The following is a 17,729-nucleotide window of genomic DNA, read 5'->3' on the forward strand; positions in this document are numbered from 1 at the left end:
TTACACTTTCAGAATCTCATTTCATTTCAATGCTCATGATTTCATTCTACGATTAGCAACACAAAATCCTTGTGTGCAATATGCCTTTCTGAGAAATAGGCAATCTTATATTTTAATAAAACAAGTCAGGGGCTTTTCTATTATACAGTTTTTGGTGTGAGACAACACCTACCTTAGCTTTCAACAGTGGAACACACATTTTGACTTAAATAAACTAACGAGCCTGACCCAGAAACTTCCCACATTCTATTCTCATATAAAAACAGGAGTAGAAATCAGTAGAGAAAAACGACACGCAAGACCTTATTGAAAAAGGGTGAAAGCATCTTTTGACCTTACGCTGCTGGGCGACCCCAACTATGTGCCTACATTCAACATTGGCTAACTGAGGCTTTTGAAAACCGACCAGATCTTCGGGGAGGTTGCAAAGAATCTCCTAGCACTGAAAAGGGTTCTTGTATAATAATAACATAAAAACTGCATGATGGTAGCCCTAGCCCTACATTCCTAGGACTCCCAAGCATTGGCCCTTCCCTAAATCGAGGGGGGTTGACAATACAAATGAGGGCCAGTAGGGTTTCTAGACTGGAGGGGTTCTTCAAAAGTCCGGTACCCTTTGGGCAAGGGTAACAACCCATTAAATGTATGACAGCCTTCTAGACTAGGGCAGGATAAATGATCAGACTACCTCACATCGGTTGTGAATTGGAATGAAATTTAAGGTGAATTTGAACAAAATGTAATACAAAAATGTATTAAATTTTATTTCCATCCATACAAATCTAAATATGAATCTCAAGATGTATGCTCATAAAAACAATCTAAGCACACTTTGTTCCTTCTAATTTTAGGGTGAAAAAAGAAATAATCTAGGGAATAGACATCATCATACATAGTAGGACTAAATAGAAGGATAAGGAAAACACGAAGCACAGTATGACCCAAATTTGCTAAATATCCATCCATCCTAATGCAACTAGCTGAAAACATTAGGAATTTTAACATTGCATGAAATTGTTTTTGAAATATCATCAGTGAGCACGATTCTGTATATTAATATGGACATTTACGTACAAAATTTGTAACTTGGTGTCGAATCATCCAAAAAAATTTGAAAAAAAAAAACCGCATAAGAACAAAAATATTACAGCAGAGTACCATTGAGGCAATCCATCCAAATTTAGGTTTCTGCTTTTGAAAGCTGAAAGAGCAAGGATGCTAGAAGTAGCAGGACAACGAGGCTGCCATGTCATGGGTGGATGACAAATAGGGGAACTGACCTCAACCTGCTCTCAAGAGTCAATAGAGAAGAATGTCATATCATCTTAGGAGAAGCTCGACCTTACTCCTATCTATTCTTTCCCATTTGGTGATTTGGAGACTTCAAAAGCTCAATGCTGCCAGAGTCTCCATCCAAATGTATTGCTAGTTGCAGTCTCTACTCAAATAAGCAGATGATTTGAACGAAGTATCAGAGAGTAGTGAAATCTGCGACCAACTTTGATCAGCTAAGAACAGCAGTAGCTCTGTCAGGAGGCAGATTGAAACGGTGCCTATCATTATGTACTAGCATAGAATTAAGCCATCAAGCCCCAACTTTCCACTTAACAATTAACCATGGTATGCTAGTAGAATTCAACAAGGAACTCCCTCTCTAACACCAATATCAAATGAATGCAACCCGAATTGCATTCTACCACCAATATTTGAACTTCCCAACAAGTCCTCATGAAAGATCCTCCTAACAAGCAGCAAAGGGATTCTGCTGAGTAATGTCCAATGCAATAATTCCCTTTCCCTGTTGCAAAGCAAAATATACATTGGCTTGCATCATGGATGAACTAGAATGTCAATGAGTGGCATCAAATTTTGGAGGTTTTGAAGTGACAGTAACAGTTTGAACTTGAACAGTTTTCCCCTTTTGACTTCGGCTACACAATGGGGAGAGAGCCCATCACCCATCTCATACCTTTCTCAACCCCTCCCAAGGTTAGAACCAGCAACACACAAGTCACAAGCTCTAACCCTAGGCATGTTGAATAGATCCCTTTCTATAGAAAGAAAGGTGTGACCCAGTCAAGATTACAATATAAGCGAAGCATTCCAATTTCACATTCCCAAGTAGCATATCAAACTAGAAGGCAATAAGCAAAAGTAGCATATCAAACTAGAAGGCAATAAGCAAAAAACAAATCATGATTTGTTTGGAACAACAGCATCAACAAAAAAATAAAATGCACCAAATTAAATAGAAGCAATTCTTACCCACTAGAATACTAATTCTGTGCAGCATAGAATTGAGGAGCTAGCTCAGGTAACCACAAGAGATCAATTCTAGTTATGTTGCGGATGTAATTATGGCTAGTTCGAATTAGCTCATTGAAAATTATGCACTCGGGGTTTTTCCGGAATAAAATAGAAGTAGGATGGATCCGCACGACCTGACCACTTGCCAAAGCCCTGCGATTTGACAAGGCAAATGTGAGAGGTTTCATTACAGATGAATTGTAAATGGAGCATTTTCAATCTATGAGTAAAAAGAAATACAAATAAGAGGGTTGCTTGCGAGACGGTGGAAGTTGAGAGTCAATCAATCATTTAGAAATTAGAGCAACAATTTTTATCCTGAAGGTTATCTGTGAAATCATTAAGCACACACCAACTGAATTAAGTCAAAGCAACACAAATTCAGTACCTATATGTACCCTCAGGCTGCTTCAAGGCAGCATTGAGAAAGAAGGAAGCAGCAAGGCATCTGCGGAATTGGAGCAAGTCATCTCCACAAGAAGCAACATGAAGACCCATTTGTTCAACGTGACCTCGGATTTGACTGCAACAGAGCAACTAATAAACTTTAATGCCATAAACACAACAGATTTGACAGGAATACTCATCTAATATGGAATTAGAAATCATTTTGAAAAGGTTATGAGGTGATAAAACCCTGCTTTACCTGTGCAGACACATTAATGTAGCAACATAAATTTCTAGTTTTTCCTTATCCCCCCCCCCCCCCCCAAAAACTCTCCCCAACCTCTAACTTGATGAGAAGTGTATGAAGCCAACCTGTGAATATCTCGTGCATGCCTCAGAGATCGACTATTAATGAAGTTTTCTTTGCACCATTTTCGCAGATTTTTTTCAATTTTTTCCCTACTATTTCCCTTGTTGCTCTTTTCCAAGAACTCGTTGGCAGCCTGATATACATTAATCAAGGTGATATGATCCCCCTCTGGGCTTGAAAAGCATTTTATTGCAGTTTGTGCCTGTCCAACAGGGAAGAAAAATATATTTTTTAATTGGCTTTTGGATTGATGTATATATAATTTTCTTTAGCAGAAATTAAAAAAAAAAAACATATTTAAGATACAAGATTTGAAATCCAAATGTATATATGAAGAAGATGCAATCGTCATTATCAGGAAACACAGTGACACCACCAGGAACTATGAAATAACAAATCAAAAATAGCCAGGGACACAAGTTTTCAACGCCCATAAATTGTTTAGATTGAATATCCTAGGTAAATCTCCCTTCAACCTCCACAAAATACTAGTAGCCATTTTTCCATTTTGAAATGCCCATGACAATAAGGCTTGGAAAGGATTATGATATCCAAAAAATATTTTCATGAACTATGAAGCTTTAAAAAAAAAAAAAATTAAAAAATCATTGCTTAAAATTTATCAAATCCAATTGATCTTTTCAAAACTGAACAATCAAATTTCCGAGAGATAGTTGTTCAATAATTCTTAGTAGTATAATTCATCAACAAGCATCTCAATGCACATTTAATCTGCTTAACTTTGTAAATTTCAAATTAATCAAAACTGAAGAATCAAACAAAAAAGCAATACATATAATCTGGTACTTCCAAACAGTAAAATTTATAAACAAGTATCTCAATGCACATATAATCTAGTAAACTTTGTCCATTCTCTGGAAAAAAAAAATGAGAAGATGGCAATAATACAGTGGAACTAGCAAGTCACAAGTACATACCTCTTCAAACTTCTCACGAGGAGTGTAAAATATAGATTCTACAGACAGCATAGCAACAGTAATTAACATTTCTTCCAAACAGTTGAACGTACTAGCTAGAATGAGAGCTTTGGAATAAACAGGGTCCAAAGGCAATCGGGCCATCTGATGCCCAACTGGGTCTGCCAGTTTACAGTCGTCTGTAAGAGCACCTAGCAACAACAATTGCGCCAATGATTTCACAATAGCCATCCTGTTCAAATGCATAATTAAAAAATAAATAAAATTGCCCACTGTGATAATTTTCTTGCACTGATGATAGACCAAAACATTTGAAAATTTTGAAAAAAAGATTATTCATTCAAACTGAGAAAGAAATCAAAACTGCCAAGTTCCAACTGCTTTCTAGAAAACAATTAAGGCACCTAAGAGAAATGAGTAAACAAATAGTGGAAGCTTTCACCCAAGTGAAAAAATTATCAAAGAAAGAATACAAGAGATTGATAAACATACATCAAGGCAATGATGACACATGCAAATTAGGGATAAAAAAAATAAATAAATATTTGTTCACACACATTCACTTGATATGCCATTTTATTTAATTTAAAAAAAAAATTGATGTGGCATTTTCTCATTGTCAATGATGTACCAACTGCACAGCCAATGGCAAAGGAGAGTTACTCCCTCACTTCATGTGAAGATCAATATAGGAGTACTATTGAAGAGAAAAGAATGCACAAAGAGGAACATAAGTAGGGGTGGCAAAATGGGTTCTCGGGTCGGGGTTAACGGTTTCGGGTTCAAGTTAACTCGTTTATTAATGGGTCACTACTATGTAAAACCTAAACCCGCCTATTTAATAAGCAAGTCATCTATTTAAAAAATATAATTTATTTATTTTTAAAAAATTTTAAACGCAGCCCTAACCACAATCTCATTCCCCACCTAGTCGGACCCCCACCTGCTCCTCTTCATCATCTTTGTAAATCCTCACCGCCGATTCCACCGTATCCATGCCGAGCACCGCCCAAAGCACCTGAACGATGCCCTTATCGTCGCAGGGGATCAACCCTTCACCCTCCACTTCCAAATCGCAGATCAGACAGTCAATTTCCTCCCGCATTCAGCTCCTTCCCATCACCACGACCAAACCGGCGTACAGAGAGAGATCGGTGTAATACCAGGGCTCCGATCGGATGACGGAGAAAACGTCAGCAGCAAGGTCACATTAGTTCTGCCAGAGGAGCTCCTTGAAGGCGGCGATGAACGACGTGGGGGAAGCTCTTGGAGAGTACATCGGGGGCCTTCGCCAGATTGGATCTGTGAGCGCATTTTAGGGCTTGGATGACAAGGACTGCTTCAGTGAAGGGGTGGCAAAACGGGTCACCTGGCAGTGACCCAACTCAAATCCGCCCAACCCATTTAATAAATGGGTCGGGTTCAGGTTGACCGTTTATAAACAGTCAGCTTGTATTAAATTCAAACCCAGTTTAAACGGGCGGATGACGGGTCATCCGTCGGGTTTCGACCCATTTTGCCACCTCTAAGCTGGAAACCTCCTTATAAGAGAACACTAGAAAGAAAAAATATTAAACAATACTGCCATCGAATCATGCTGAAAATCTGAAAGAGCCAAACAGCCATCCAATCATGCTGAAAATCTGAAAGAGCCAACCCTTTAAAACAACCAGTTGCAAAAGCCAAAAATGATGCGATATACTCAATCCCATCCCAGAGATCATAGAGCTGTGCATCTTCCCTGTGAAAATACAAGCATTCCAATCCAATCAAATACCGCACAAGATAGCGAAAAACCCACCCCTCCACAAAGGAGAACCATCTCCACTCCCAAAATATTTAAATGAGATAGTAAATAAATCCAACCCCGACTCCAAACAAGCCCAATTCTCTCCACATAAACCAAATAATTGGCTCCAAATCCTCTAGGAAAATGAAAAATGAAAGAACACATGAGATGCAGATTCAAACTGGTAAAACATAAAGACATACATCTGGAGGCCTAGAGGCAAAGCCTTAAAGGATCACCTACTCTGCAGCAGATTGCTGGAGTTTAAATCCTTAGAGGGAACTTTGGCCGTCCAAGGTTCAATGAAGTGGAAAAGATAAAATTTCATAGATCAAACACTCATAAAAAGGTGGGGGGGGGGAAAAAATGGCGTGCAAGAGTATTCCCCTAAAGAGTCTAGTACCCATGACTAATAGTCTCTCCTAATGGAAGGATGACTACCCTCCAACAAGCACAATGAAGAAGAGAGCTCCAACAAGCACAACGAAGAAGAGAGCTCCAACACTTCCCTATCATTAAAGGACCTATGAAAATAAAAATCCCAAGAAATCTCACCCCCAATTGAAATACAGAAGGAAGAAATAAGTCCACTATGCAAATAGGAAAGACCATATAAATGAGGAAAACAAACTGCTAAATTCCTTACAAGAGTTTATTTCAATGTAAAAATATCTTCTCTTATGTTTGGCGGAAAAGGATTCATATAGCTGACCCCACTTAGTGGGACTAAGGCTTGGTTTTGTTGTTGTTGTTGTTGTTATGTTTGGCATGACATAAAATGTTTTATGATAAAAATGTTTTTACACCAAGAAAAACAAGTTTGGACTAAAATGGTCTGCAGATAATTTGATGTTAATTCATTTCACAAATACACTATCAGTGAGAGAGGTATGAGAAGCTTTTAATATTGCTACTGACCAATGCACTGTCGACCCATTACATTACTACCATCATCACCACTAATGTCACACTTACCACCATTACCGCCGCCGCCGCCATCACCTAACAATTATTGTTATCATACCAACACCAGCACCACTAGCAACAACCAACACCCACCACCATCGTTGCTGTCACACTCATACAAACACCGTGCCACACCACCACCATAGCCAAAACCACACCATGACTGCAGCCATAACTACCAATACTGCCACCATATAACCACCATGATGCAGGGGCAGCATCAAGATTCTGCAGCCATGGGAGAGATTGAAGAAATTGAAGAAAAGAAGAGGAAGGGAGGAGAGAGGAGATACAAGGGGAAACTCATGTTCCTTCTCAAACTCAAATTCAACAACAATTGCCTACAACATGGCTTCACACACTATTTATAAGAAAACCTCTTCACATAAAATTACATACATACCTCTAAAACTAAATTAAATTACAATCATACCCCAACATACACAAATATTAAAAACATGCCCTGAATACACAAAATCCTAATTAAAAAATTAAAAAAAGGCACATAATAAAAACCCAACAATTCCTTAACTCAATTCTTCTTAATTATTCTCCATCAAGGATCTTCCCAAGATCTTGCTCCTTTGTCCTACATCAGATCTCCCCTAGTTGGAAAAAATTCAGCCGCAAATTTTGAAACATAGGAGGATTAGATTTAAGAAGCAAACTTGGGCTCTAAATCCTTCGACAGCATCATAGAATTGGACTGAGAGTCGGCATCAATAAACACATCATGAATGAAAAACTCAACAATAGGGATGACTAAAAGACTTTAGATGTCTTCAAAAACATCCATTTCCTTGCTTGAAGGGTCTTCAAATTGAGTAACTTTAACATGATCAATAATCTCACATTCTTTGTCTTGGTTGGTCGGTAGGGCAGGCTTCAAAATATTTTTTCCCCATTATAGTGAAAGACATGTATTCTCATGCCCTTAAGTCACACAAAAATCATCTAATTAAGAAGAACCATGGAATACATGGCCAATATTCAGAGGTATGATATCACACCAAACACTATCAAAATAGACATCCATCTTGGATAGGAATTGGACATCTTTCACAAACGTGTATGGTACTGTTATCAACTCAAGATCGGGATAAATTTGCATACGAGTGACTCCATTTCTAAAAACCACTCATAGGACAGCTTCCATCAATAATGAATTTGTAGACTTTTTTCCCAAACTTAAGAAAGGTATGGAATGGCTTGATATTATGCCCAGAGTGTGGCAAGAGCCATCCTTTTTCCAATAAGCTGTCACCATGTTGCAGGATATCTTTATATATATAATGCAACTATATATCACCAAAAGACTTTAACACAATTTTCCAACAAGCCTTACTCACAATTTCTCAAAAACCATCTTCAATTCACCTTGGATCTTGAGTGCCGTGCTGAAATAAAACAAATTCACTTCGCAAATTCACAAAATGCAGCAATAAACCCGATTATTTTATGCTGGCAGCAAGAATTTCTCGCTTGCACTTTCTTACAAAATATCAGGCCCACGCTCAAAATATCATGCTGCAGGTCAGAATATCATGGAAGAAACCCAACATATCATGGCTGGATCAATTTCTCACGATTCTGGCAGTTGCAGGTAAGTCAGGATTTTTTTCTCACGCACCTCGCCGGCACATAGCGCGCCTCCTGTGATGAAACTTCAGGTGAAGGTAGATTGGGGACTGAGGAATACAGTGAAGTTGGTGGTGGTGTGATGAGAAAATTACAGGATGTAAGGGATTCCAAAGGGCAATCAGCTGGAGAATAATTGGCTGGTGCATGAGGCTTCACCGGTGGCCAGAAGGTGGTGAAATTTTTGGGGCTAGGGTTTCAGGGTGTTCTTCTTTTATGATACAAGATGTCTCGAGAAAAGCTTCAAGGAAAGTGGTATCGAAAAAGTTGGGCCAGGACTGTAATTTTTGGGAAAGTTCAGAACTGCTTTTCTTTTCTTTTCTTTTCTTTTCTTTTTTTTTTTGAAATTTGATATTAGAAAGGATGATTGAAGTTGCTTTATTGGATGGTGTTCAGATGAGAAATTAACAGAGGGAGAGTGATAATGAAGAGAATCAAAGATGAAAGAACAAAGAGAATTTCAGATTGCAGAATATCACGGAGAGGAGAAGAAGGGAGAAGGAAGTGAGGAGGATAAAACTGCTGGGCAGAGGAGTGGTTAAAGACAGCAGAAAATTGAGGGAAGGGGCTGCCAGACAGCAGAGAGAACAGAGAAAAAGAAGGAATGGAGAAGGCAGAACAGAACAGAACAGAGATGGGAGAAGGGGATAAGAAGGAAGAAGGAGACAGGAGGAGGACGAAGAAAAAGAAGAGTGAGGGGTAAATTGGGGACTGAAATGAAGAATAGAGATTGATATTGGGCTCTGATACCAAATGATGCAGGGGCTGCATCAAGGTTATGCAGACATAGGGGAGAATGAAGAAATTGAAGAGAGAAGAGGGGGGGGGGGGGAGGACGAGGAGAGGAGATACAAGTGGAAACTCACGTTCACTTCTCAAATTCAAATTAAAAACAACAGCCTACAACATGGCATCACACAGTATTTATAAGTGTTAGAATTCCACTTTAGCTAAAAGCTTCAGCTATTAGGTTGTGGGCCAACAATGTATATCAAGCTTCAATACTCCTCCACATGTGCAGCCCGACAGCACGTGGAGAGATAATTATAGGGAATATTACATTTTTTAAAGAACTTAACACAATTAATGCAGCAAGACTAGAGCCCAGGACCTCCCATAACCAGTTCTGATACCATGTTTGAATTCCACTTTACCTGGAGGCTTAAGATATTAGGTTGTGGGCCAACAATGTATATCAAGCTTTAACAATAAGAAAGCCTCTTCACATGAAATTACACATATACCCTAAAAATAAATTACATTACAAACATACCCCTGACATCACAAATATTACAAACAAGCACCCTAATACACAATACTAATTAAACTTAAGACATAATAAACTACTAACTAAACCCAACAATCCCTCAACCCAACTTCTCAGTTATTCTCCAACAAGAATCTTCCCAAGGTCTTGCTTCTCGTCCTACATCAAATACCACTACAACACCGTTACAGTTTTCATTAATACAATAATATCATCAGCCCATGACCATCATCACCATCAAACTTCTGCTACCACTAGCTAACATTATTACTGGCACCAAGATCAACACAATCACCACCACTACCCCATATATTCACCAGTACCACGACTACAATCACTATCTCCACCGCTGCCACTACAATCATTTCTGTCAATGCAACCATCATCACTGCCGCTATCATAATCACCACCAGGTCACAAAAATTGCCATTATCATCTTCATGGCACCATCACTGTCATTGTTTTTAGATAACAAAAACTTCAATAACGCACAAAACATAAAAGAAACAAAGTAATCACATCAATACTGCCTTTTGGATATTGGGCAGCAAAATACACTTAAAACCTCCTAAAGAATAAGCCCAAAATGCAGCCAAAACTGAAGCTTTCTCCCAAATCAAATGCATTTGAGTCTTCTGATCTCTGAAAATCCTGATGTTCCTTTTAAGCCAGAGAGTCCACAATTTAGCAAAAACAACACAACCAAAACCTGTTCTTTTTTCTCTTCCTTCCGAAGCCCCAAAACTGTACTGATATGAAATCACTAGTAGTCTTCGGAGCCACCCAATGCTCACCATTGCAAGAAAATAAATTATTCAACAGCACCCCTGCCACCTCACAATGTAGGAATAAATGACAATTAGTCTCACTTTCCTTGCCACACATCAAGCAGATGTCAGGACTGAGAGCCTAATAAGGCCTCCTAATTGGAAACAAGTCATTTTATTAAACCTGTTGAGAGCCAAAGTCCATATGAAAGCTTGAATCTTAAAGGGAGAAGTAGCCTTCGACACTATTTTATTCAGATGAAAAGGACTGGGAATAATAGGTTTGTTCAGAAACAAAAAAAAAAAAAAAAGATTTTGAAAAGGGTGAACCAAAAGAGTTCCCAATCCAAAGCCTGCTATTCCCCAAGGTTTTAGGAATGAACGAATCCAGAGCACTCAAAAGGCAAGTGCGCTCCTCTGTCTCATGAGACTCCTAAATAAATGGAAGTCCCAAGACACAAGAGCCCTCTCAAAAGAACACAATTCAGAAATAGAAGCATCATGCACAGATGAAAGTTTATACAATCAAGGCACAATGTATTCCAACGAAGTCTCACCAACCCAAATATCTTCCCAAAAGCAAACCCCATCCCCAACACCAACATTTAAAAAAAAAAAAAAGGAACAGGAACCAGAGAGATAAATTTCCAAGGCATGCATGAGAACCAATTCCACTCCCCTTAATATCCCACCCATTCCTTTGAATACCATACTCTATTACTTTATGCCATAAGGAACCAGACTCTAAGGGGAATCTCCTCCCTCAGATTTTGGTCTCCTAACCACCTCCTAACTAGCAAGATGATCCCTTATCCTCCCCAATACCAGACCATAAAAAATCTCTCATAAGCTTCTCTAAACTCCCGGTTACTTTCATAGGAATTTTAAAAAAGAGATGTAGTAAATAGGAATGCTAGAGAGATAAGCACCGATGAGAGTAATCCTACCACCCAAGGAAATATAAGCCTTCGTCCACCCTTCTAGTATCTTCCCTACCCTCTCAAACACCGGATCCCAAAAAGTGCTGGACAAAGGATTACCCCCGAAAGAAAGCCAAGATATGAAATGGATCAAGATAACAAACTGCAGCCCCCAATCGAAATAAAATCCTCCAACTCCCTACTGCTCAAATTAATACAAGCCAAACCACATTTAGCCAAATTAATTTTCAATCCTGAAATCTTCTCAAAAACCTTTAGCAGAGTATCATGCAAAATTTCTCAGTGCTACTCTTGTATTCTCGAAAAATAAAATAGTATCATCAACAAATTGTAAGTGAGCACCTCCACCTTATCCCTACGTACCTTCAGACCACTAATCACATCATAATCCTGAGCACGCGACACCGGCCTACTCAAAGCATCTGCAACCAATGTGAACAAGAATGGAGATAATGGATCCCCTTGTCTCAACCCCCTGGACATCTCAAACTCCCTAGGCTTACCATGAATAATCATAGATAAATTGGCAGAACTAAGGCAACTTTTGATCCATTTGTGCCGTAAGAACACAAAGCCCTTCTTAACCATCACCTCATCCAAGAATCCCCAATTAACCATATTGTAAGCTTTCTCAAAATCTAATATAAAAACAATGCCCTAATTACCTCTCCTTTTAACATCCTCTACCACTTCATTAGCTACCACAACTGCATCGAGGATTTGTCTCTCTTTAACAAAAGCAGACTGGGCTACTGAAATAGTATCCCCCAATACCTCCCTATGTCTCCTCAACAAGACTTTAGTGAAAAATTAAATGCTAATGACTAAACTAATCGATCTGAAATCTCTAACCTTCCTCGAACTCTCTTTCTTGGGAATGAGCACAATAAAAGAGGAATTAATGCTCTTATACACCACCATTTTTATGAAATTCCAAAAAAAAACAAAAAAACAACTCATCTCATACTTCAAAACATCCGAACTATCCTAGAAAAAGACCAAAGTAAAACCATCCGGACCTAGAGCATTATCCCTATCCATGTCCATCATTGCCTTTCTTATCTCTTCCATTTCAAACAGCCTCTCAAGCCCATTAATACTCTTCCCTAATGGATTCCCAATCAAGCCCCTCCACCATCAACCTATTCCCACAAATCTAAGAGAAAAAGGACTTAAAAAAAAATTAGCAAGCCCTTCCTCAATCTACGACTGATCCCTCACCATCATACCCAACTCCAATTCCAATTCTTTAATCAAACACTTCCTTCTCCTACCATTAGCAACTCTATAGGAATAATCTGGTATTACAATCCCTCTCCTTAGCCCAATGAACCCTAGATTTTTTACGCCGACTTCTTTCTTCACTAAACAAAGCAATTCCAACTGATTGCACAGATGAGCACTCTTTCCCCTCTCTTCCTCACCTAATAAACCACGCTCCTCTAATCTGCTTAAACCCTTGAAAGTATTATATCCTTCTGATCCCTAACACTCCCACAAGCACTTCTTTGTTCCACACCTTAAGCCTATCTTTAACGAAACTTAGCTTCTTCATCGCCCTAAAATCAGCCAAGCCGTGAACTTAGCACTCTTTCCACCATTCCCAAATTCTTTCCCAAAAAGATGAATAAGCAAATCACAACTTCTCAAATCTAAAGGGAATGGGTCCCCAATGAATGGCATTATCCAAGAAAATTAGGCTATGATCAAAGGTAGCTCTGACCAGCACTTCTTGTACAATGTTTGGAAACAATTCTCTCCAAACATCTAGAAAGAGGAATCTATCAATGTGAGAGCAAGCTCTATCCCCCGAGTCCACCCAAGTAAAACTAACATTAATTAAGGGAACATCTATAACGCCACAATCACGAATAATATTATAAAATCTTTGCATCCCACTTTTCACCCTACAGACCCCCAATCTCTCCCTCATATTATGAACAATATTAAAATCCCCCCATCACCCACCGCAGGTTAGCCAACCCTTCAAAAAAAAAGTAATAGTAGGGCAGCACACAAAAGTAAACCACCACTCCCCAACTCCATTAATATCTAACAAGATATACAAGGAAAAAGAACCAAATAATCAGTCCTTTAACAAACAAATTCTAGTATCCCACGCCACTGATTGACCCCCCGAGGCCTCGAAAGAAGGAAAAATTTCCCACTCCCTAGACTTCGAACCCCAAATATCCCTAAAATGTTGGGGGCTAATGTCCTCCAATTTGGTTCACGAAGAAATAAAATATTGGGACCAATGCTGTTAATAAAAAATCTCTAACAACCCTCCTTTTACCCAACCCCCCTAAAACCTCAACATTCTAGGAAAGGATCTTCATTTAGTAACAGCTAAGACCCCATGATGCCCTTCCTCCTTTATCATAATTAACTAGCCAACTCTCTAACCAATTTTTTTATTTTTCTTCTCTGCCCAACCCCCTCCAAACAAGTACTAAACTCCTCCCCACATGGACACACCAGCTTAAGACATAAATTGTTTAGAAGAACCAAGGCATCCTTGTTCTCTCTCACCCCCAAAAAGGCGTGTAGTGTTGGTATCCCCCTAACCATTGGTTCCTTATGAGTCTATGACATAAATATAATTCATAATTATTATGAAGACCCAAGAATGTAAGGTTTTCGTATAGGTGTGTCATTGTATTCATGTCCTGCTCCCAAAAGATCCCTATCAAGGTTATTGGCCAAAGCTAAATGGCTAGAACAAAACTTGTTTGAGTAGAGAGAAATGTTTTTTTAGTGTGGATAAGTTGTTACCCTTTAGAATTTAAAGCCACATCTGAGCTCTAAGCTCCTTGGAAAGAATCCATCCAAAACTTCTCAGATTGTGGAGGCCCTTTAATGTCACCCCCAACTCCCTCCCTATCTTCGTACCTCCTCATCTCGACTTGCTATTTTCTCCCCCATCCACCTTCTAAGATTCTCAACAGGTAACTCCTCCTCTTCAGACACCATCGGACTCGATGTGATTGTCCAGAAGCATTACCACCTTACCTTTCCTCTTTGCAATTCATTTTTTCTCCCTCCGTCTTCCTCTGCACCCAGTTATAGACATCCTCCAGCCTTCTCAAAGCTTGTGCTGGAATCCTTTCCCATGGTCCTCACTCACTCCCCTTGAAACTTCTTCAAACATCGTCTTCCACTTCCTTCTTCTTTATTAGCATCATCCATCTCCTCTATTTGCACGTTGGTAGGCTTCTTGGCTGTATTTCTTCAAACCCAGAAAAATATACTTCTTGAGAAAGAGGGCTATTGATTACTTAAGAATCCCCAAGCCCGAAACCCATGAAACTCTTATCTCCAACTGGGCTGAAATATTATTTTCTATTTGGGCTTCCTCTGGGCCTGTGTTATTAAGCCCATTTTTAAGAGCTCGACTATAAGTAGCCTTCACTGAAATGAGCTTCTGATTTCCACCTTGCAGCCCCGGTTGTCTAAACCTTTGGCACCAATAACTTCCCATGTCCAGGGTTCCCATAACTGCGCCCCCCCCCCCCCCCCTTTTCAAATCTCTCACCATGAATGAGCTGAAAATTCCTTAAATATCCTCCCAAAAATTCTGAAATTCAGAAAAAAATTTCTTCTCTGCTGAGAATTCCCTGAATATCCTCTGAAAATTCTGAAATTCAAAACATTTGCTTATCTGCTGAGAATTCCTCAAATATCCTCCCTGAAAATTCTGTAATTCAAAATATTTCCTTCTCTGCTGAGAATTCCCTAAATATCCTCCCTGAAAATTCAGAAATTCAAAATCTTTCATTTTCTGCTGAGATTTCCCTCAATATCCTCCCCAAAACTTTTGAATTTCAAATTCTTTCCTTCTCTGATCATCTACATTCGAGCTTCCCCTTCTCCGGCAATCATGAGCATCATCTAAATCCATGCCTGGTTTCGAGCACTGCCAAACCTTCATGGAGCCATTACCCAGACACTGGTGATGCAACACTCCTCCCTTCCTCTCTTCAACTGCCTGAGTTGGTTTCAAATTCCCCCTTGATGAGGCACCCTCAATTTTTCTGAAGAAATTATACCCACCTCCCACCGCCTTCCCTTCTGGAATGCAAATAGCTTGAAAAACGCCACTGTATGGAATTTTCTCCAGAGATAAACAAAAACCTCCCAAAATTGTTGGCCCTCAATCTGAACATAAGAAAATTATTGGGTGCTCTGAAAGTCTTGACCTGGGAATTAATAGTCTTTCAGAAGAGGAAGGATTTCAGTTCTTTGACAATCCAATTTCTCTCCTCTAAAGATAAATGCAGCCAGAACACTTGTTTGGCGCTCTTATCAGTAATCTTAGGAGAGTCTGCATCCCACAATAGCAAAGGCCATTCTGCCAATGATCAAAGTAGATTCTCCCATGACGGAAAAAACTTTGATTACAAGAGAAAGAAACGAAAGCACACTGATTTTGGAATTCAAAAGAAAGAGACAAGGCTCTTTATAGTGGGTTAAACAGAGAGGCGGTGGGAAAATAAAAAACACCTATGGATTTTGGTAAGAAGAAACCAATGGTTTAAACTGAGAATAACAAGAGAACAACGAGGAAAAGCAAAAGTGAAAGGTTTGCTGGTGGGGGTTTACGTTAAGGAACGAAGAAAGAGCATCCATGGCCATATTGTCGAAAGAGAGACATTAGGAAGGCTTGGATTTCCAATGATTGTCCCAAAGGTCACTTATTGTTGATTCGAACCTTTTACTCTGTATTCCTTTGGCCTCACCTGTCTCTTAGATTTTACAAGCATTTGAGCATCATGAGAAATGTTGTACAGCTATTTTCAAGTATCTATAAAACACTAGGAAAGCAGGAATAATGCCTGATTTTCACAGAGTGTTCATCTTTTAAATGGTTTTGCACAATAAAAGATTTTTATGGTGAAACAAATGAAACCTTATCAAAGAAAAGAGATCCTATTTACCACTCAAATAAATAAAGATAGCGTGACATTTTGCATCTTAAAATAGACAAAACATGTTTGAGACACAACAAGACATGCCTTTAGAACAAGATAGTCATGCCATAAAATGCATCTCTTCGTAAGATGCAACTTAATGTATTCATATAGCTCCTAGATGTATAGATGGAGCTACTCATGTTTTGCATAAAACATATTACTATTACTTTATTACTCTATTCCAAATCACATGAGCAGTCATTGCCAAGGGACATCTCAGTATCTATATTTAGATATCTGAAGGTTATATTAGTTTTATTTATTTAATAGCATCTAACAGGAAAGCAGACAGTGAATTGCCAAAATGGCCTACTGTTTAAATGACCACATGAGACAACCAAACAAAAACACATGGTTGCATGGCAATTTTCCAACAAAAAAGCACACATAATGGTAGTACATGTTCATGTATTAATTACATTATCCTAAGATTCTTAAAATGGCTTTTAAACTCTCCAACTTCAGAAAAACTTGGTCAAATTGGTAACAGTTGAGACTGAAACAAATGGTCCAAAATTCAGAACATCAAACATGATCCAACTTGACCAAAATTCAACTATTTACGTTAAAGATCCAACGGGAGAGGAACTTTTTTTTTTTTTTTTTTTTTATGATAAAAGCAAGAAAGGATAGGGAATTCTCAAAGAAAATAAAAACAAAAATTAAAGACCACCCTAAACCATAACTGCCCACAATACAGACTGCTATTACCCTCCACCCAAGATCCTACTAAGCCTAAACAAAACACTACCTAAGAACATCTCTTTTCAGACCTTTCCCACTGTAATTGATGGAACACTGCAAATTAGCCAACTCCATTGCCCCTTCCTAGCCATAATTACGCCTCTATCCAAGCAGATTTGCTTTCCTTCTGAGTCAGCTAATCACATGCCTTTTTTATCCATTGGTACTGGTCTCATTCTGCTAAATCATGTCTACTACCTCTTCTATATCATCATTCCTCAAACCAAGAACTTCTTCTAGATCATCCATTGTAGATGAAGATTGCAAGAAATGAGCCCTCATAAAATCAGAATCATCTGATCCATAACCAAGCTGTTCACAAATCTCATCTATAAACGAACCTTTCATCACAATCAAAATCACTAACCATACCACTCTCCTCATCTAATACATCATTCCACTTCTTCTTCTCCAACAAAATTTTCCCCACTAACCTTTTTATTTAAATCTGTTTTCAATCCATTCAAATCCTCAATGTAAAAATTACCATCACTGTGTTTTTTGAGGACCTTACAGGCCTCTCATCTGCCCTGAGACTCTTCCGAATTGAGTCATACCTTTGTCCCTTGCTCTTCTGCCTCCCATGAGTATAAACCTTTCATTTGCTGCCTTTTTGGCAACCTAAGGCTCCTTTACCCCATC

General features: G+C 38.8%; 1 protein-coding gene across 3 annotated transcripts in view; it reads right to left on the reverse strand.

Annotated features, from left to right (window-relative positions):
- Positions 1 to 977: 977 nt before the first annotated feature.
- The window catches only part of LOC131153124 (pre-mRNA-splicing factor ATP-dependent RNA helicase DEAH10), a 35,787-nt gene continuing 19,035 nt past the window's right edge, over positions 978 to 17,729 (reverse strand). Inside the window, exons 9-13 of one of the 3 annotated variants that reach the window (XM_058105200.1) lie at positions 4,003 to 4,234; positions 3,067 to 3,266; positions 2,696 to 2,830; positions 2,266 to 2,460; positions 978 to 1,798 (exon numbers count right to left, since the gene is read on the reverse strand). In XM_058105200.1, coding sequence (XP_057961183.1) covers positions 2,277 to 2,460; positions 2,696 to 2,830; positions 3,067 to 3,266; positions 4,003 to 4,234 — 751 coding nt within the window. In that variant the 3' untranslated portion in view covers positions 978 to 1,798; positions 2,266 to 2,276. Of the gene's footprint in view, positions 2,135 to 2,265; positions 2,461 to 2,695; positions 2,831 to 3,066; positions 3,267 to 4,002; positions 4,235 to 17,729 lie in introns of all 3 variants that reach the window. The other 2 variants (XM_058105199.1, XM_058105197.1) reach the window with 2 other exon arrangements.

Source organism: Malania oleifera, chromosome 4 (assembly GCF_029873635.1).
Source record: "Malania oleifera isolate guangnan ecotype guangnan chromosome 4, ASM2987363v1, whole genome shotgun sequence".
NCBI lineage: Eukaryota > Viridiplantae > Streptophyta > Magnoliopsida > Santalales > Ximeniaceae > Malania > Malania oleifera.